The sequence below is a fragment of the Typopeltis vanoorti genome, chromosome 22 (assembly GCF_054136105.1).
Source record: "Typopeltis vanoorti isolate ZY-2024b chromosome 22, IOZ_Tvanoo_1.0, whole genome shotgun sequence".
NCBI classification, from domain to species: Eukaryota; Metazoa; Arthropoda; class Arachnida; order Uropygi; family Thelyphonidae; genus Typopeltis; species Typopeltis vanoorti.
Genome location: NC_143570.1, coordinates 12,832,231 through 12,853,298, shown reverse-complemented (window position 1 = coordinate 12,853,298; position 21,068 = coordinate 12,832,231). Strand labels below are relative to the sequence as shown.

Below are 21,068 nucleotides of genomic sequence, written 5' to 3'. Positions count from 1 at the left end.
TGTATATTTTTAATTTTTCATCAAGTATTCTGCTATATATTTTTAACATGTATTCCATAAACTAATACCTCTGTAATTAGCAGATTTTGTTTTATCCCCCTTTTTAAATATAGGTATTACTATACTTGTATTCCAGTATTTATTTTAATTTATTTTTTTTTACCCAGCAAATTTATACAGTACAGAGTTTATCCCATCTTCACCTGCTGATTTACCATTTTTTATTTTTACTTAGGTTGTCCTATAAGTCTTTCATTGTTATTATATCATTTAAAGCATTTTGTAAGTTTTTGGTATGTTTTTTTTTATGCTAGTATTATCTGGCCGAAGATCTGTAAAGTAATCCAAAAATTGTTTTAAATCTATTTCACAATTTATATTTGCAGTTTCTTTTATATCTACATTCATGTGCTTTTATATTATTAGTATTTTATACAAATTGGGTCTTATTTTGTATATATAATTTCCTATATATATGATACAAATTTTCCCCCCATGTTTCTCTGTGTCTCTTTCTGGTTTATCTTATGGCTATTGCTCATCTTTTTTTATATTCAGTTTCATCTTGTATTTTGCTACTTAACCATCTTTCCAAGGCCACCTTTTTATTTTTCTTTCATTGTCCCATATATGTAATTTTTTTATTTTTATGATTGTTTTTCTGTGTTTCTAGACTTTCATATGCTGCTGATGTAATAATTTCTTTTATATTATTCCATTCGTTTTCAATGATCTAGTTACTAAATTAGAATAGATGTGATTGGATAAGAAACTGGTGACTAGAATAGGTGATTTGCTGTCATATAGGTCTGAGTGGACTTTGTATGGATGGGGGGAATATTCCAAAAGCAGATCACTAACAGTGTGCCAAATGGGTCTGTTTTGGGACCATTATTATTTCATGTTAATGATATTGGGACAAGCATAACTGGAGATATGGTGCTGTTTCCAGATGATGCAAAGTTGTGAAGAAGTAAGTGCAGCCACCAGTTTAATATTGTAAAGTTTAATGTCTTGAAATTTCGTATACAAAGATGAGATACAAAGTATACAATTAATGGGGAGAATGGTGGACAAAAATTTGGAAGTTTAGGGGTCGCATTTGCTAAAATTGTGAGAACATCGCAATGGATTATGGCAATGATGAGGAGAACCTTGACATGTAGAAACAAAGAGATTATTGTTCCATGTGTAAGGCCTTGATCAGGCTGTGTATGGACTGCTGTGCACAGATCTGGTTGCCCAGTTTTCAAGGGGATGAAGATATCATAGAGAGGATCCAGAGAATTTACTAAGAATGTTTGGTGGGGAATATGGAATATGAAGACAGACTTATAAGTTGGTGAGGAGATTGTTACCAGATTAATTTGGAGGAAATTTTTCATGAAGTAGAGGTAGACAGTGGCAGAACAAGAAGCCATTCTTGGAATCTCCATAAAGTGAGCTTGAGTAAAGGAGTGAGGAAAATGGTTGGTGAGTGTAATGCATAGCCTGAGAGTGTGGTGAATGTAGAAACTATGAATGGCTTTAAGGCATGAGATTATAAATCTCCTGTAATGAATATTTTGATGTTATAGAGATCTAATGATGATAACAATAACCATAAACCAACTAATATTGGGAATTAACTACATTACAAATCTTACCATTCTTGTTCTGTAAAAAGAACTATTATTTTTACACAGTTTATAAATGCTTATATTATTTTTTATTTTGGTAACCTTAATGGGATTAATAGACCGTTTGTGGGAGGCCCACTCAACTAACAACATGTTTATCATGATGAACTTGGAAGTTCTGCATAAGTCTATACTTCTCTTTCCTCCTATCCACCAAACTCTGTAATCCACTTTCTCTCAATCAATCTGCATAACCAACACTCCAGAGTACAGATATCATTTTGGGCCATTCGTTTTTTTCCTGTCTTTGGACCTTGCAGTGTTGTTTCCACATCACAATGAAAAGTAGGCAACCAAATTTGAGCACAACAGTCCATGTATCAGATCAGTGCCTTATATATAGAGGCACCATCACCTCCTTATCCCTACATGTCAATGTACTTTTTATCCTGCCTGCACATCAGCAATATGATGTGCAGTCTTTTCAGCACTCGCAATGTGCCCTCAGGACTTTAGTTCACTGTCTACCATCACCCCAAGATCATGAATATCATCCACTTCCTAAAGTACAGCTTGACCAATGCAGTACATAGCCTTATATCTCTGTACCCCAAAGTGTAACACCTTGCATTTATTAATATTAACACTATAACCACACTTATCTATCCAAGCTAAAAGTCTGTTCAGATCTTCCTCTAATGAATTAATATCAGCAATACTCCTGATAATTCTGCATAACTTTGCCTCTTCAGAAAACATTTGAAGATCCCTAGTCAATCCATATGAAATATCATTAACAAATAAGTTGAGCAGAACCCTGAGGCATGCCACTGGTCACTTTCCTTTTCTGAGACACTGCTCCATTATACACAACTTGCTGGTATCTTGCAGAAAGTTCATCTTCTGCAGTTTATACACCAATCTGTCATGTGGTCATCTATCAATTGCCTTTGCAAATTCCAAGAAAATCAGTATATACTAATCTCCCTTATCCACTGCATTTGTCACCTTATCATAAAATGTATCTTTCTTCTCCCATAGTCCTAAATGAACTGTTGGGTCATTCATAGCTGGTAGGTGATAGTCTTTGCTAGCCTCCTCCAGTTGTCTCAGTCTCTTGTTCTTGATGTCAGTTGAGAAAGGGAGGAATTTGTCCATTTTTTGATGTTATCAGTCCATTTTAATCAAGGTCGGCCCCTAACCCTTGATCCCGGTTGGAATGCCATTAGCCCTCTCCATGTGTCCGAACCATTTCATCTGTCTTCTTCTGATGACTGTCAGAATATTTTCCCCTTTTCTCCCATCTATTGAATCAATCAGTTTTCGGACATTTTCATTGGTTTCTGAGCAGTATAGGGAATTCTCAAAAGTCTTCTGTAAGTTTTCATTTCGAAAGACAGGAGTCTCCTCTCATCTTCCTTCAATAAAGTCCAGCCCTCACAACCATACAAGAGGACAGAATTCACCATGGTGTCAATTAGTCTTAGTCTGGTTGTGATTGCTATTCTGTTATCTCCCCACAATGGTTTTAACTTCTGTAGGGCCACGGTTGCCTTAGCAATTCGGTATTTAATGTCGGTTTTGAATGACCATCTTGACTCAACGTGCTTCTTAGATAAGTGAACTTCTTTACTTTCTCAATTTGTTTATTGCCAATTTCTATCTTTAAGAATTCGATGTCTGATTTTGAGGTTATTATTGTTTTTGTTTTTTGTAGGTTTATGTATAATCCATATTTTTTTAATGTTCTGAAAACACGGTTGGTTATCTCTTGTAATTCTTCTTCACTTTCTGCCAGAAGATCGATATTATCAGCGAAACACAAGTTATTTATTCTTAGTCCGCCAACTATTATTCCAGTGTCATATTCATAAAGAGCTTCATCTATGACATATTCCAGAAAACAATTAAAAAGAAGAGGGGACAAGATGCATCCCTGTCTTACCCCCCCCCCCCCCGTTCTGCCCGGAACGGTTCACTGCTGTAATTTTTAATTTAAATTCTCATATCAGATGAGGAATAAAGAGATTTAATAATCCTAATGATTTTGTTGTCAATACCATAATGTTTTAAAATTTTCCATAATGCCTCGTGCCATATTGAGTCAAAAGCTTTTTGAAGGTCTAAGAAGTTGTGACAGATTATTTTGTTATGTTCTGTGTATTTTTTGCCTAGTATGTGTATTGTAAAAATATGGTCAATTGTACTTCTGGAAACCTGCTTGTTCATCTGATAGTCTGCTTTCTATTTTCTTTTCGATTCTTGACAATAGTATTTTTAACAGGATTTTGCTTGGATGACTAATAAGGCTTATTGTTCTATAGTTGCTACATTTATTGCTGTTTCCCTTTTTAGGAATAGGTACAAGGACAGAAGTCCACCAAACAGAAGGCCAAGTCTCTGTGTTCCATACGTCCTGGAATAAATTTAGCAAGGTGCCTATGATGATGTCACCTCCTTTGTGTATTAGTTCCAGTGTGACACCATCACTTCCTAGTGATTTTCCTATTTTTGAGGAGCTAACTGCTGCAATAACTTCTTCTTTTAATATCGGGTAATCTCCTTCCTCCAAACCTCCTGGCAAAATTCCGTCCAAAATATCATCGGTCAGTTGTGAGGGTCCTTTTGAAAAAACTTGGTTGTGTAACATTTCCATCTATCAACTATTTTATGGTTATCTGTGATAGGAGTTCCATCTTCATCTTCTATGCTCCATTTAATTGCAGTAAAAGGTTTGGTTAACTTATTGATAATTTGAAAAGCACTTTTAGAATTATTTTTATTTAAGTCCTCTTCTATATTTTTGCATTCATCCAATATCCATAAGTTTATAGCATGTTTGATTTCTTTTTTAATAATCTTAGTAATATTTTTATACTGTTCTCTATTATCACCACTATTAATATGAGATTTCAAATATCTTCTTTCATCGCATAGGTCCAAAATATTTTTGGTTATCCATGGTTTATTTATTTTCCTTTTGTATCCAAGGATTTCTTCAGCTGTCTCAGTTATCTTTTGTGAGAAGTATTTGGTTTTAGATTCGATACTATTATATTTCTTGAAGTTTGTGTCAAAAATTTGTTTTAATTTGGATTTATATAGCGTATTTATTTGGGGATCTTTTAATTTTTCAATATTATATCTTTTACGAGTTGATTTTGTAGGTAATCTTTCCCTCATTTTCATATTCACAGTTGCGATGACCATGTTGTGGTCGCTGCCAATGTCGGCTGCAGGAAATGATCTGTATAAAATGTATACAGATTGCTAAAACAAGACAGAAACTTCAGTCCTAGAACCCTGCTTGTAGAGAAGTACTATTTTGTCTTCATTCTACTCCTTACGGACCTTCTCCCCACCGCAAGCCTTTCATTAAATAATCAGGTCAAGGGCATCACTAGCTCTTTTGCATGTTCTTTAAAAATACATGACAATATGTCATCCATCCCAACAGCCTTATTGACATCTAACCCAAGCAACACTTGGTACACCTGATTCTTTCATCTTTAATTCTATTATGCTTACCTCCCTTCTACAAGTTGCACAGCAGTTTTTTTTTTTTTTTTTTTTATGTGATCCCCAACCATGAAAGGTTTATTTGTAAACCTGTAGTGCATTAGTACTATGGGTGGGCTAAAAGATTTTTTTTTTTTTTATTATTGAGATGATTTAAGATGGGTGGCTGAAATTTACAATAACAGACTAGATGAAAAAAGCAAGGTTAGAATCTTGTGAAAAAAGAACACAGATTCTCATCCTACAGATGAATAAAAGATGATAATGATACTGATGTATAGCATAATTTTGCAAAATTTTACTAGTTAGTTTTATGTTATTTTATGCTTTTCACATAGATTTTCTTACCATAAGAACATATTTAATATATGTACTTATGTTATTAGCATAAGCAATTTTTTTTTCTTTGTTTCCTTTGAGCAGGTGCAGAGAACTCCCAACACAGAGAGTTCCCACCAGGTGTTACTCCAGATTATATTAATACAGGTTCTAATAAATCACATTCTCTTGAAAGGCCAAATGGAAGGCTGGTAAGAAAGAAAAAAAAATATTTGTCCATTTGTAAAATTCAGTACATCATTTTCAATTTATAAATAATAATTTATCTACAGTCATTATTTTATTATCATTGCTAACCTACTTTCTGTAAGATAAAGTAGGATAGGTTTACCATCTATTGAAGGTGGATTCATATTATGTACAGCCCACTGGCTTGCAGTGGGCTGTACATAATCAAGTGGTCAGGGATTGTTTGAGAAAAGCAGTATCAGACATCATACCCACAGTCATAATTTTACTTATTATTATGGGAACTGAACTTCAACTATGGGGACATTGATTGGAGGAAGGAAAGGGTCTTGGCAAGATGGAAGTTGAATTTATACAGTTACTAAGGGATAATTAGCTGAAACAGCATGTAATTGACTAGGTCTTTGAGAGTGCTGGATCTGGTAATAGCATCAGAAGATGTATCTATAACCAAGGTAGACACTCTACCTCCAGTCAAGGAGAGTGACCATGCTGTCTTGTTCTGGGAGATTGCTGAACATGTAGAATTCTTTGTCAAGAAACAGTTATGTTGAACTTTAAAAGTGGTAATTATGACAGACTTAGGAGGCATTTTGAAGCAGTGCCTTGGCTTGAGAAGTAAAGAATGTCAGTAGTGCATGGGAAGTGGTCAGGGATTGTTTGAGAAAAGCAGTATCAGACAGCATACCCACAGTCATGATTTTGCTTTATTCAGAAGTAAAATAGTGTCAGAAGCAACATAGTTCAAATACATAGAAATATAATACATTTTTTTTTGTAAATTTATATCTATTCTATCAGTGGTCCTAATAGACACTTAAGAGCCCACACCCTTCCAAGTATTCTTGGACTCGCAACTGTAACTCGAGGACACGGTATTAGCCCTATGTCTATAGATGCACGTGTTCACCGGGCTGGTTTACCTGTTCTGGGGTACGAAAAACCCAAGTTTCCAGGTGGAAACTCCCCCCCCCCATCTCCGTATGAGACTGGTTAACTCACCTTTCATTGAAAGAGGCCAGATAAAGGTTTCTCACATCACTGACGGGATTCGAACCCAGGTCTTTCTGCCCAAAAGGCTTCGTCTATACCACTGAGCTACGGAGGTTCAGTTGATTATATATTAGAATTAAAAAGAAAAACAACACAATTTACATCATAAATACACTAAGTAAAAAGAGTACTAGAAGGTCCATTAAATTTTTGCTGCCCAGAATTTGGTCCAATCACAAGCATTAGGTGTCGCATTAATCAAATTGTCCATTGTACAACTAAACGGACATAACCTACAATTCAAGAGTTGAGCCATAGTTTGCTCCCCTCACGCAGGGATGATTCACGAGAGTCCCCACTTTTTTTACATTATCCTTGGATCTTCCATCACCACATTGCAGCCTATTTAAAGCTTTCCAGAAGTCAAATTTTCTCTGTGGCCTTGTGGAAGACTTTCAGATGGTACAACTCAATCTGTAAGGTGATTGTTTTTTGTCTTCCATGAGGCTAGTCTTGACTTTTGGATTGGTTCAGTAACACTTTCAGTGGTATGAAGAAAACTTTTCCTGGATTGTAACTGTTGAGGTAGGTTGATATTCAAATAGAGGATGGTCTGTATACAAATGCCTTCAGCCTCCAAACCAAAAAGTGGCTTGGATAGGATTGGTTATAGACCTAAAAATGAATTACTGTTTGTTTACAAATGCCAGAAGTATCAGAAATAAGGGAGATAAAATGGTTTCACTGATTGAGTTGATTCACCCCAAAATCATTGGAGTAAGTGAAACATGGTTTAATCAAGATGATATTCTAACAGGAATAGAAATGAGAGGATACAGTATTTTATGCAAGGATAGAAAGGACAATAATGGAGGGGTGGCGGGGGCTGTTCATGATAGTAGGGGAATAAGTCCACATAACGTAGACGTGAAAGAGAGAAATAGTGTCAATGACTATGAGATAGTGTGGTGTAACATAGAGGTTGACAGGAAGACATATTTAGTTGGATGTTGCTATAGGCCAGGGAATGTGGAGGATGGTGATGAAGAAATGTATAAATTTGGATTAGTGAACAAAGTAAGGGTAATTATTATGGTGGTATAGATTGGAATGAAGAGATAGCATTTGGGAATAAGGAAAATGAATTTCTTGAGTTATTGAGAGATAACTATCTCAGGCAGCATGTAAAGGAGGGCACGCGAGAATCGAGAGTTTTCGATCTGATCATATCATCAGAGAATGTAATTATGAGTGCTGTTTTACACTTTACTCCATTTGGTGAGTGTGATCATGACGTAATCACCTGGGTGGTGGCTAGCCATATGCAGATTTCTGTGAAGAAAGGATATATGTGAAATTATAAGGCTAAGCTTAAGAGGCAGCTTGGAGCTATAACATGGAACAAGGAGTTCAATTGTAAGGGAATAAATGCTGCTTGGGAACTTACAAAGAAATACATAACAACATCAATGTGTGAATGTATTACGAAGGCCAAGAGGCTGAATAAGGTAGGTGTAAAATGGATGAATGTTGAGCTTAAGCAAAATCTGGAAAAAGGAGGTACTTTTGGAGGAAGTACAAGATGAATAATGGTAATAATCCGTTACATGAAGAGTTATAAAGAACATGCCAGGAAAGTGACTCAGTAAGGAAAACAAAAGTTCACTATGAGCAGAAGTTGACAAATCAAATACTGCCAGGCGGCACCAGTGAATAAGCTACTCTAAACTTGTGCTCCCCATTTTATCATTATTTTGAGTATTTTTCATCGAAATTAATCATCAAATGGAAACCTTACCAGCGGGTATTGAGCAGAATACTTCTGCACAATCTGTAAGTACTTATAGTGCATTAAATCAACTATTTTTCCAATTCTAAATCAGCCATGTGTAAGTGCTCACTATGCCTACTGTATGCTGCAAAGCCAATGGCGAATGAGCACCCCGTGTCTCGCCAGCACAGTGCCATTGATCTCCGCCGTCAAACCTATTATGTGCCGAAGCTGCAAAACTAGTGTCACAGATAGAAAAAAGGGTATATTCTGTGCAGTTCTGTTGCCACTGACTGCACGCTTCCTGTGACGAAAAATAGACGAATGCATGCAAAAGCTACTTATCAAACTTAACCAGCTGTTCTTCTGTTCGCTGTGATCAGAAGGTAAACGTGTTAAAAACCTCGAACAGCACATCAATGCTTTAAATGAAACTTTTATCTCCAAAATACGTGCAGTGGAAGCTAAGCTCAAACAAATTGACAACCAGTGCAACACAAGCTCAACTTTGCCTGCGAATGAACTCCGTGATCTAATCGCATCACTGGTAATTGACTTGATGGAGGCCAAAAACAAAAAATTCAATGCCGTCATTTTGAACTTTCTGACAGAAAATGGAAAATCATTAAAAGAGGAAGGACATCAACAAACTAGCTGAAGAATGCAACGTTGATTCTAAGAATATTGTCAGGTGCTATCGTTATGGGCTTATAAATAAAAGAAAGGAACGAACTTTCCATGCCTAGTAAAAGTGACTTGTGACACGCAGATAAGCACATCAAAACTAATAACAGCGATCAACACAAGTTCAAAAACACTTGTCCCCAATTGCGCATACATGCTCAACCAGATTTGCACAAAGGAAACAAAGATGCCAGCTTCGAAGACAACTCAAAGAAAAACGTCAAAATGGTGACAGTAGTTGGATCATCAACTACAGACAAGTTAAACTGGTACAAAAACCAAGTGATGCCACTAGCAGCCACCATGGAGGCCAGTATGCATGCACTGCATAGGAAATATGCAAGACTCTTGCGGTCAAACATACGACTCACAAAACCCTATGTATCCACTTCACCAACATCTGTGGCCTAAACTCCAACCTCAATAGTGTCCACTACCACCTTCAGTCTACCAAACCCCACATACTCTTTCTGGCAGAAACCCAAATCTCACCTCCCCCCAGCGCTACTTATCTCAACCTTCGAAACTACTCACTCTTCAACAACTTTCATCCCAAGGTGGTGTCTGCACATACATCTGCTCTGACATACCTTGCCAGAGAGCACCCAACCAAGAATCACCCAACTTTGACCTTCTTTGGTTGAAAATATCCCTTCCCCACTCAGTCAAATTTATTTGCTGCCTCTATCGCTGCCCCAACACAGCCAACCACTCTAAGCTCTTTAATTTCCTTGACTTAAAAATTGACTTTCTCCAATCCGACTTTCCCAACACCAAAATTATCTTCCTAGGAGATTTTAATGTCCACAACACTAGCTGACTTTCCTCCTCCAGTTGTACAGATCTTGCAGGCAGAGATGCTGAAATATTTGCCATCACTAACGACCTTACACAACTTGTTCAGATGCCAACCAGAATACCAGATAACCCAAACCACTCCCCAAAAACCCTAGATCTCACCAATGACCCCTCCAAATACACAATGAAAGCAGTGAGCCTCCTGGGTAATTCTGACCACAGTCTAGTGCTCATCTCCTTCCCCATGGTGAGGAGATGAGCACTCACACAGACACTCCCATACAAGAGTAGTTTGGCATTATAACAGTGCCAAGTGGGACAGTCTCTGCAACTTCTATTCCACATTCCCATGCCATTGTTGGACTATTGCTTCCGGCCTTCCAACCCAAACATATGCACCGAACTTATTACCAAAGTAATCCTCACTGGCATGGAAACATACATTCCCCACACTACTCTGAACTGCCATTCCCTATCTAAACTGTGATTCTCCAAAAGATATGCCAAGGCTGTACAGATGAAACACCAGACATACCATAACTGGCTGAAATCAAGAACCTCATCCTCCTTTAAAGCTTATACTGAAGCCCGAAATAGATGCAAAAAAAAAACAGTCAATGCTTCTAAAACAGAGTTCGAAAGAGCAAAAAGCAGGAAACTAGCAGCATGTCCAAACGGTAGCCAAGCCTTTTGGTCTCTCGCCAAAGCAATTGGCCATAACTTCTGCTAAACAGTATTCCTGCCCTTATCATACCCAGATGGCTGTATTGTCATCACCCACAGAAAAAGCCAATCATCCTGGCTTCACACTTTGCTTTGATGGTAAATGTCCCCCAGCCATTCCAGACACCCAACATACAATACAATATACTCTTTTACTCCACTAGAATCTATCTCACAAACTGGAATTGGCCTTTATTCAGCCCATTCCCAAGAAGGGTGACAAGTCACTGCCGTCCAACTACCACCCCATCTCGCTTACCTCAGTCCTTTCTAAAGTAATGGAAAAAAATCATCGATTTGCATGCAACTCCTACACTACCTTGAAGACACCCACCTAATAAACGACTGCCAGTATGGATTCCATCTCTGCCGATCAACAGGAGATCTGCTCATGTATGTCACCCATCTCTGGACAAATTCCATGGAGAAGTTTGACAAATCTCAAGTGGCTGTACTTGATATCTTCAAAGCTTTTGACCGGGTCTGGCACAAAGGCTTACTAAGCAAACTACCATCATTCAGTCTGACCCAGGACTTCTGTAGTTGGATTGCCAGCTTTCTGTCTGGGTGCTGACTGTGTGTGATAGTGGATGGTTCCCTATCCTCTCACCATTCAATTAATGCTGGGGTTCCACAAGGTTCTGTCCTCTCACCAACCCTCTTCCTGCTATATATCAATGAGACCTACTTCAGTTGACCTCCAACCCAATACACAGTTTTGCAGATGACAGCACACTACACTCCTCGCTTTCATTTGATAAACCTTACCCTACACAACTCACCTCAACCTACAGAACATCAACCACCACCACCACCCTCAATTCCGATCTCCAAGCCATCCTACAATGGGGTTCGGATAACTTCATCAATTTCAGTGCTAATAAAACCCAGTTGTGTCCTATTTCCCATAAAAAAAAGAACCATTTTTTCCCAGTATCCTTTTTGATGATATCCAAATTTTCAGATGGTTTGAGATCTCTCTCTCTCTCATTGGAATTATCCTCACATCAAACCTCTCCTGGCATAAACACATCACAACCATTGCATTCTCAGCTTCAAAAAACTAGGATTTCTCTTTTGCCAAGACGTTACTTCATCCCTGAACAGCTGTTAACATTATACAAATCACAAATCCGAGCAATTATTGAATACTGCTCTCACATATGGGGGTGGGGCCCATAAAAGCTCTCAACATGCTTAACTCAATACAGAGGAGAGCAATTAGACTTATTAATGACTAATATCTTACCAACTCTCTCCCCCCCCACCTTTCACACAGATGTTTGGTTTCTGCAGTATGTATATTTTACAAATATTTCCATGGGAAATGCTCATCTGAAATGACATCAGTAATTCCTCCACTCAGTACTAAGCTCGTTGGAACACATGCAGCTGCTACTCAGCATTCCTTCACAGTACACATAGAAACAAACAGAACAAGTTTCTTTTCCTCCTTCTTCATCCCTGCAATTGCTGCACTGCCAAACAGTCTCCCACCTGCTGTTTCAAAAGGAATACAATTTATAGTCATTTAAATCAAACGTAAAGAAGTTCCTTTCCCAACCCACTACCCATACAAGGTACTAATATGCTATAAGTTGATCAACCAACCTCATGTGTATGGGCACAACATAAAAAAAAAAAATCAGATTGAGAAAAACCATAGATAGTTTTTTAGATATGTGGCAAGTAGAAGGAATAATGATAATGGTAAGGTGATCTTAATGGATGAAAGTAGTAGAATGTTAACTGCTGCAGAAGACATTTCTGAGGTACTCAATTATTATTATTACTGTTCCGGGCAACTCCAAGGAGTCGACAGACTCATCGAGGGAGGCCCTAACATCATGTCAAGAACAACTATTCGACATTGACACAGTATCTATCATACCTTGCCTTGAACTCATTCACAGTCGTAGCACCCACAACAGACTCTGGAAGCTTATTCTACTCATTCACCACTCTCCAAGTAAAAAACCTAGCTCTAACACCCTTGTCAACCACGCTCTTGCCCAGCTTCCATGCATGGCCCTAGTCCTCCCACCACCAGTCATATTTTCAAAAATATCTTCTGGATCAATCATGTAGAAACCCTTCAGTAATTTGAATGTCTCAATCATATTACCCCTCCTTCTTCTATCATCCAATCTCTGCAACCCACAAATCTTCAACCTATTCTCATAAGGTTCATTCCACAGACCTTCTATCATCTTGGTCACTTGTCTCTGGATCCTCTCCACTTCCTCCCCATCACGAAGAAACCCTGGTGCCCATAATTGGGCACAGTAGTCCAGATGGGGTCTTATCAAGGCTCGATACAGAGGAACAACAACTTGTTTGTCTGCATGTTAAAGTATTTTTCAGAAGCCAAGTGATTTGATGAGCTGATTTAGTCACTTTTGCAATGTGCTCCCCTAAACTTCAACTCCCTATCCACCAACACTCCCAAATCCCTGGCCTCATCAATCTCCTGGAGTACGGTTCCACCAATGTGATATACTGCTGCTATTCTTTTCACCCCAAAAGTGCATAACCTTACACTTTGCCACATTAAATTGACATCCATTTTTCCTAGCCCAGTCCTCCAAACTATCCAAATCTCACTGTAACATTTTGACATCCTGTGCACTCATAATTGCTCTACCCAACTTTGCATCATCAGCAAACAAGTGAACACTTCCTCTCAAATCCTTTCCTATATCATTGATGAACAAATTGAAAAGCAGTGGTCCAAGAACAGAGCCCTGCGGCACACCACTAGTCACAAGCCATCTTTTAGACTCCACTCCTGCATAAACAACTCTCTGGTATCTCTCCTTCAACTACCCTCCTATCCATCTCACCAACCCTATATCTATCCCCATCTGCTCCAATTTACTGATTAGGGTTCCAGTTCAGCCGTCACTGTGTTATAGAACGTGAGCAAGTTACCGAGGCATGATCTACCCTTCACAGAACCATGTTGTTCCCCATACAATATCCCATTTGCATCTATCCAATCCTGTATTCTTTTCTTGACTAATTTGTCTAAGACCTTGACAATGATTCCTGATATGCTAATCGGTTGGTAATTTACAACAGCAGTCTTGGGACCACCTTTATGCAGTGGAACTATTTTCCCCTCTTTCCACCCCCTCGGGACTAACCCAGACCCGAGACTCAAATTAAACAAAATGGTCAAGGGTACTGACAATTCTTTAGCTGCTTCTCGTATGACACGAGCTGGTATAATCCAATCCGATGGATGTATTGACATTGAGGTTATGCAATAGACTACTCACCTCCACTTCATTCACCACAATTCCTGTATAATCTACTGGTTTATTCGTTTCTGCAATGTCACCAGCTGGATGATATAAACTTGCAAAGTGCTCACTCAGTAACTCAACTATATCAACTGATTCAGTTACCTCCCTACCATTGGCATTCTTTAAAATCATTCTGCCATGTACATTTTTCCTTTTACTTGCTACATATCTAAAAAACTGTTTAGGATTCTCTTTAGCCTGCATGGCCAATGTTCTTTCGTAATCCTTTTTTGCTTTTCTTACCACACTCGTTACCCTTCTGGCCTGCGCTTTATACCGTTCGTGTGCCTGCCGGTCACCTTTCTCCTTAAATTCCCTCCATAGTTGTTTCTTTTTTTGCAGCTCAAGCTTAATGGTGTTATTCATCCATTTAACCCCTACTTGATTTATTATTCGGACTCTAGGTATACTTTGTGTAGTCAGCCATTGCTTCATGCAAACACTTCTTAACTGCCTCCCATGCACTATCAACTTCTAGTCCTTGCAGTGGCACAGAATGGCACAGAACCAATCAAACTCCTAAGCTTGTCATACTTTCCAGCCCGATAATTCCACATGTACCCTGTCTTAATTGAAAATTCCACACCTTTAGTCACCTCCTAAGTCAAGACCCTATGATCACTCTCACCAATTGGTGGCAATGTGAATGGCACAGAACCAATCAAACTCCTAAGCTTGTCATACTTTCCAGCCCGATAATTCCACATGTACCCTGTCTTAATTGAAAATTCCACACCTTTAGTCACCTCCTAAGTCAAGACCCTATGATCACTCTCACCAATTGGTGGCAATGTGGTCATGTTTGTTACAGCCAAATCCTCAGATGTAATTACTAGGTCAAGCACTCTCTGACCCCTAGTATTTTCCATTACATGCTGTCGCAGATAGTTATCCCTTAATAACTGCATAAAATCCAATTCCTTCCTCCCATGTGTCCTCTCTTCCTTCCAATCAATGTTACTATAGTTGAAATCCCCAATAATAATTACCCTCCTTCCACTCATTGCATCTATTTGCTTATGCATACTATCTCCACCATCTATTCCATCACCTGGTCTATAGCAGCACTCAACCGTGTATTTTGTTCTGCTAGTCTCAATCTCACACCGAGTAGCCTCAAATGTGCTCTTTTCTCTATCCTGCAGTTCAACTTCTATTCTCCTTGGCTGCAGTTCATCAGCTATCATTAATAACACTCCTCCCCCCATTTTATTCTCTCTGTCCCTTCTGAACACACTATACCCATCACATTCAATCCCACTAGCTATATCATCTACAGTCAGCCATGATTCACTAATACCAATAACCTGTGGTCTGGAAGTGCCAACCATGGCCAATTATCAAATTATAAGGACGTTTCATTCTAATCAGGGTCCGCACAGTTAGCCGAGTGGCTATGTGCTTCGCAACCATATGCATGGGAAAGGAGTGTCATAGGTTCGATTTTCGTTTCCAACGTGAGGAGATTAAGGTTCTTTCTCAGAGATAGCCAAGTTAGCCAGTCTTGGGCGTGGACAGCAGGGTTTTTCTCCCCAGTTAATCTGGGGGATTTTCTCCCGCAAGCAGGCAAACTGGCCCCGTGAACACACATGGATTGCCAGTCCCGAGCACAGATAAAATTTTAGAGGATTGAGATGGTGCTGTACTTCCCCGTAAAAGGGACCTCGCAGCCGATATATCGTCATATGCTATAATAAAAATTCCTGATCAGGGTGGAATCATCAGGAACTTAAGTGTAGAGGACATAGGAGAGGATAGCTTAATTGTAGGTGAGCAGGAGGAATTTGAGGAAATAAATAAACTTGATGTCAATAAGGCAATTGGATTTGATGACATATCATCACACATCTTAAGGGAATGTTCTAGGGAATTGTTATGCCTGTTTAATACAAGTCTTGCAACAGCATGGGTTTCAAGGGAGTGGAAGGATGGTAAAATTGTTTCACTGTGTAAAGATAGTGATAAGACTGTAGCTTCAAATTATAGGCCAATCTGTATATCTGGAGTTGTGAAGGTACTGGAGAGGTTGCTGAAAAGTATGATACAGAAATGGGTTGATAACAGCGGTATTCTCTGTGGTTATCAGCATATGTTTGTTAAAGGGAGATCATATTTCACTAACTTATATATGTACCATAACAAAGTGACAAATACCTTGGTCAGGGAAGATGCATATACAGTGGTGTACTTGGATTTTGCAAAAGCTTTTGATAGACTGCCACATGCCAAGATGGTAAATGAATTGAAACATATAGGATTGGATAACAGACATCTGAGTTACATCAGTGACTGGCTGTGAGATAGGTATCAGAAAGTTGTATATGGGGATGCAGTATCCCGAAAGAGGAAGGTCACTAGTGGTGTACCACAGGGGTCAGTTTTGGGACCATTGTTGTTCAGTTTGTATGTTAATGAGATGGGGGTGGGTTTAGCTAGTGATATGCAGCTGTTTGCAGATGATGCAAAACTAGGTGGAGTAATGCAGAGTCAAGCAGATGTTATGATCTTACAAGAGGCTGGAATACATTGCATGAATGGGCAAGTAAGTAGAACTGTCAGTTCAGTGTTGCAAAGTGTAAGGTTTTGAGATTTGGTAAGCAACAATGGGATGCAAAGTATACCCTTGGCGAGGAAAATACTTTAAAGAAAGTGGACAAGATGACAGATCTAGGAGTGATGGTGGACAAGGACCTGAAATTCAGGGGCCACGTTGCACAAATTATGAAGGCATCACATTGGATAAAGGAAATGATGGAGTGGAACCTGACATGCAGAAATAGAGAGGTTATGATTCCATTGTACGTGGGTGGTCTGAAAAGTTCTCGGCCTAACGATGAAAAAACGAGTTTATAATTTCAAAATTATTTTTATTTTTCAATATAATCTCCCTTAAGACCAATACATTTATTCCAGTGATGCTCCAGCACCATTATTCTGTCCCTGTAGTGGTTCTCAGTAAGAACCACTACTGGGACAGAATACCCCTCTAGAGCTGCAATCACCTCTTGATTCAAAGAAAAATGCTGACCAGTGAGGAAGAGTTTTAGTTTTGGGAAGAGACAGAAGTCAGAGAGAGCCAAATCTGAGGAATAGGGTGGATGTTCCAACAATTCATAGTGCAGATCCCTTAAATTTCCCATTGCCAAAACACCTTTGTGGGTAGGTGCATTGTTCTGATGAAAGATGATTTTTTTTCTTTTGCAAACCGGGTCTTTTCTCATGAATTTTTTCATCTAGTCTGGTTAAAAGATTGGAATAATATTCTCTGGTTATCATTTTACCCTTTTCAAGATAATTAATAAACAAAACGGCTTTAGCATCCCAAAACACTGATGCCATGATCTTTCCTGCTGATGGAACCAACTTTGTCTTCTTTAGTGCTGAACAACCAGCTTCTGTCCAGTGTTTTGACTGCTGTTTGTATTCTGGTGTGTACTGATGAATAAAAGTCTCATCCATAGTAATAAATTGATGGACAAAATCAGTTTTATTCTTGTTAAAATGCTCCAAGTACTGTTCAGAGATTTTCGTGCAAGCGCGTTTTTGATCTGCGCGGCACCCATCTTGCACAAAGCTTTTTCATTTGCAATTCTTCAGCAAAATGTATCCTACATGTTCTTTTGAAATGTCTATAGTCTCAACCATTTCACGCACTTTGACTCGCCAGTCATCCAATACTTTTTCATGCATTGATCAGTGATTTCTGGTATTGTTACACTTTTTGGACGTCCTTCGCATGGATCATCTTCAAGGCTGGTATGGCCTCGTTTAAACTCGGCAGCCCATTTCTTAATTAACGAAGGTGAAGAGGTGCCCATAAACTTTTATGAACTTCAAATGAATTTCTTTTGCCGTTAAACCTTCTTTTACAAAGAATTTTATAAGCACACGATACTCAATTTTATCCATTTCAACAGATACAGACAACACTTTTGCTTCAGACAGCTGTATAAAAAAATTACTTGATAGAATGACTTGCAATTTCACATGGATGCTTATGACCGATGTACCAACTTTGAAAAAAAATCTTGCTGTTACTGTTGCCATTTATGGTTGAGGCCGAGAAGTTTTCAGACTACCCATGTATAAGGCTTTGATTAGGCCTCTTATAGATTATTGTGCACAGGTTTGGTTGCCTGGTTTTGATTGTTATGAGGATATGTTGGAAAGTGTCCAGAGGAGTCTCACAAAGGTGGTCATTGGTCTTTGGAATGTGGAGTACGAGTACAGATTGAGAGAATGGAAGTTGTGAAGCCTTGTGATTAGGAGTCGGGGGGGGGGGGATATGATTGAGACATATAAGCTATTCAGGGGTTGTTATAAAGTTGACATGGAAGAGATTTTTCATAGAATGGAAGAGGGCATTAGAACAAGAGGTCACCTCTGGAAACTGTATAAGGAAGATGTGAAACACAGAGTGAGGAGCTGGTTCTTTGCATAGCGAGTGGTTGGTGAGTGGAATACATTGTCTGAGTTGTGAATATAGACACATTGAATCAGTTTAATGCATGGCTGGATGAGCATTGTGTGCAATAGTGTGTACCTCCCACAATGAGTCTGATTCAATGGAGGTCAGATGTAATAATAATAATATAAAACTATTAACATTAACATGGATTTGGTTGGGGGGTGGGGAGATGGTTGACATCAGAGAGCAATGTGTAGAAGAGTGGAATTTAAGACAATGAGAGTGACTAGTGGAGTGCCTCAGAATGAGTCTGTACCAGTGCCACTATTCATTAATTTGTATATTAATGATATAAGGAAAGATTTAAGGGTTATGGAGGGGAAAACTGAGGAGGGAAATAGTTGATAAATGTGATGCTCCTGCAAGATGCTTGAAATAAATTGGCATTGCAGGTGAAGGATAATAGTTTCAGTTTAATGTTGCAAAGTATAAGGTAATGCACTTTGGGTTAAAAAGGTAGCATACTCTGATGCATTGCTTAATGGATTATAGGAAATTTGTTGAAGTTAGGGACTTGGGAGCAATGGTGGCATATAACTTGAGGACATATAGAAAAAGTTGGTAAAATAGTTCAAAGGATTTGTTATCGAAAATGCTATGGATGGCAAACAGTAGCGGCGGTGTTATCGTTGTGTGTAGCTAGTGGATAAAGTAGTGGAGAGTGTGAGTTGTGTGTGTAGTGGAGCATAATTATTATTATGCACTCTGCTCCACTACAGCAGAGTTCATAATTTTTATTATTATAGAGGTGTCACATAATAATAATTATGCCTCCTTTATCATTTTTGATTTTCCTTACAATACTCTTTACTCTGTTTCTAAGCCTTTTTTAATATCATGCTCAAAATATTTTCATCTCCCTGATCTTCTATATCACCAGTCATCCCATGACTTTTGTTTAGCTACTTTTACCTATTGCTTCACTTTCTTATAATTTTCTATGTTTTCTCAGAGCATATGCTGACTTGGGAACTTTTGATACATATTCTTCTTTTCCATAACTGTTTTAATCAGTTTTGATTTTATTATGCATGGAAATCTTTGAAAAAGTGCTTAAATGAGGTGTATCTGAATGTATCCCTAGTATTCAATGAATAAATAGGTTGGGAATGAAATGGATATGCAACCTTATTAAGCAAGAAGAAGATGTGGAAAGAATATCATGAGAATAAGTGTGATAGGAGTTATGAGATATATAAAGCTCAACCCAGAAAAGTAATGAGTATTGTGTGGAAAGCTAATCAGAGTATGAAAAGAAATTGGCCATGCAAGCTAAAGGCAATCCAAAAGAATTTTATCATTATGCCGCAAGCAAAAGAAAGAATGAATGTGAAAGATTAACTTTACTGAATGCAGATGGTACTCAAATGTCAGAAGCTAATGAGATTGTTCAGTTAATGAGTGCTCACTTTGTTAAGATATATTAACCGGGTGTATGTAACTTGGTGCACAGTGCTACTGCTATATTGGATGAAGAGTTAGAGGTTCACAAAAATGAGGATGAAGAGCTGTTGCATAACCTGGATAAAAATTTGTCTGTAGGGACAGATGGAATATCAACCCTATTGCTAAAGGAATGTTCAGCTGAATTGGCTTCACATGTTTGTATCATTTGAGTCTCAGCTCAGGAATGATACCACAGGAATGGAAGGAATGTATGCTAGTTCCATTGTACAAGGGTGGTGCAAAAACTGATGTATCTAACTACCAACCATTAGTATCTCTGGTGTGGTAGTGAAGATTTATTTTAGAGAACTCACATAAGAGAAATGGGTAAGAACTCACATAAGAGAAATGGGTAGACAAACAAGCTATACTCTGCAAGGAGAGCATGGATTTAGGAAGGTCCTGTTTTATCAATTTGATCATATTTTTTAAAATTATTACGGCCGAGTTAGATAAAGCGAATGGATACACTATGATAATGTTGGATTCTTCTAAGGCATTTGATAGGATACCACAAACATATACACAAAATTGGCACTAGTAACACTCGCCCTCAAAGACAGAGGAATTACAAAATGTTTGTAATATAACATAAATGTTAACATTTTTAACGATTTCAATAAATATTATTACTTATATTTCACGGTTTTAATTTTATTTTTTCCTTATTTAATAATAGTCAACAGACACATGCAAATAGCTCTGCAGGCTCATTTGTGCCCGCAGGCATTGTGCAAGCTTAATTCAAAGAGCATTATCCAAGCATTCCATATGCTTCCTGGCTGCCTGATTTGAGTCCCATCGAACATTTGTGGGATCATGTGGAACACAGCATCCACAGATCAATGGCAGTCCCTTACTCAATCACTGACTTCCAAGATATTATTCTGTCTAGTTGGAGTCATTGTCAAGAATGGGTGCAGGCAGTTATATCAGCCAGATTCTAACGCTCTACTAGGTAGGTGATCATAATGTTTTGGCTCATGGGTGTAGCTACTCCTTTCTTTCCTGATCATTATTGCTTGAATATAACATCTTGTAGATGTTATTTGAAAGAATCTTGCCTATTTGTCTTCTTTGTTTAGTGAAAACAAAGAAACATTTAACATATATTAATTTAACAGCATACAGATATAAAAAAATTACATTCTAGTGGTACTTGGTAAGAAAGACTGGTACAGAAAAAAAAAAATGTGGTGGAATTTGATTGG

At 38.2% G+C, this 21,068-nt stretch overlaps 1 protein-coding gene across 7 annotated transcripts in view; it reads left to right on the top strand.

Moving 5' to 3' along the window:
* LOC150094164 (tight junction protein ZO-3-like) overlaps positions 1 to 21,068 on the top strand; it is a 528,478-nt gene that overhangs the window by 481,745 nt on the left and 25,665 nt on the right. For 5 of the 7 annotated variants that reach the window (XM_090411771.1, XM_090411769.1, XM_090411767.1 and 2 more), the window contains exon 26: positions 5,559 to 5,668. In XM_090411771.1, the coding sequence (XP_090267897.1) occupies positions 5,559 to 5,668 (110 nt within the window). The remainder of the gene's footprint in view (positions 1 to 5,558; positions 5,669 to 21,068) is intronic. The other 2 variants (XM_090411770.1, XM_090411766.1) reach the window with 1 other exon arrangement.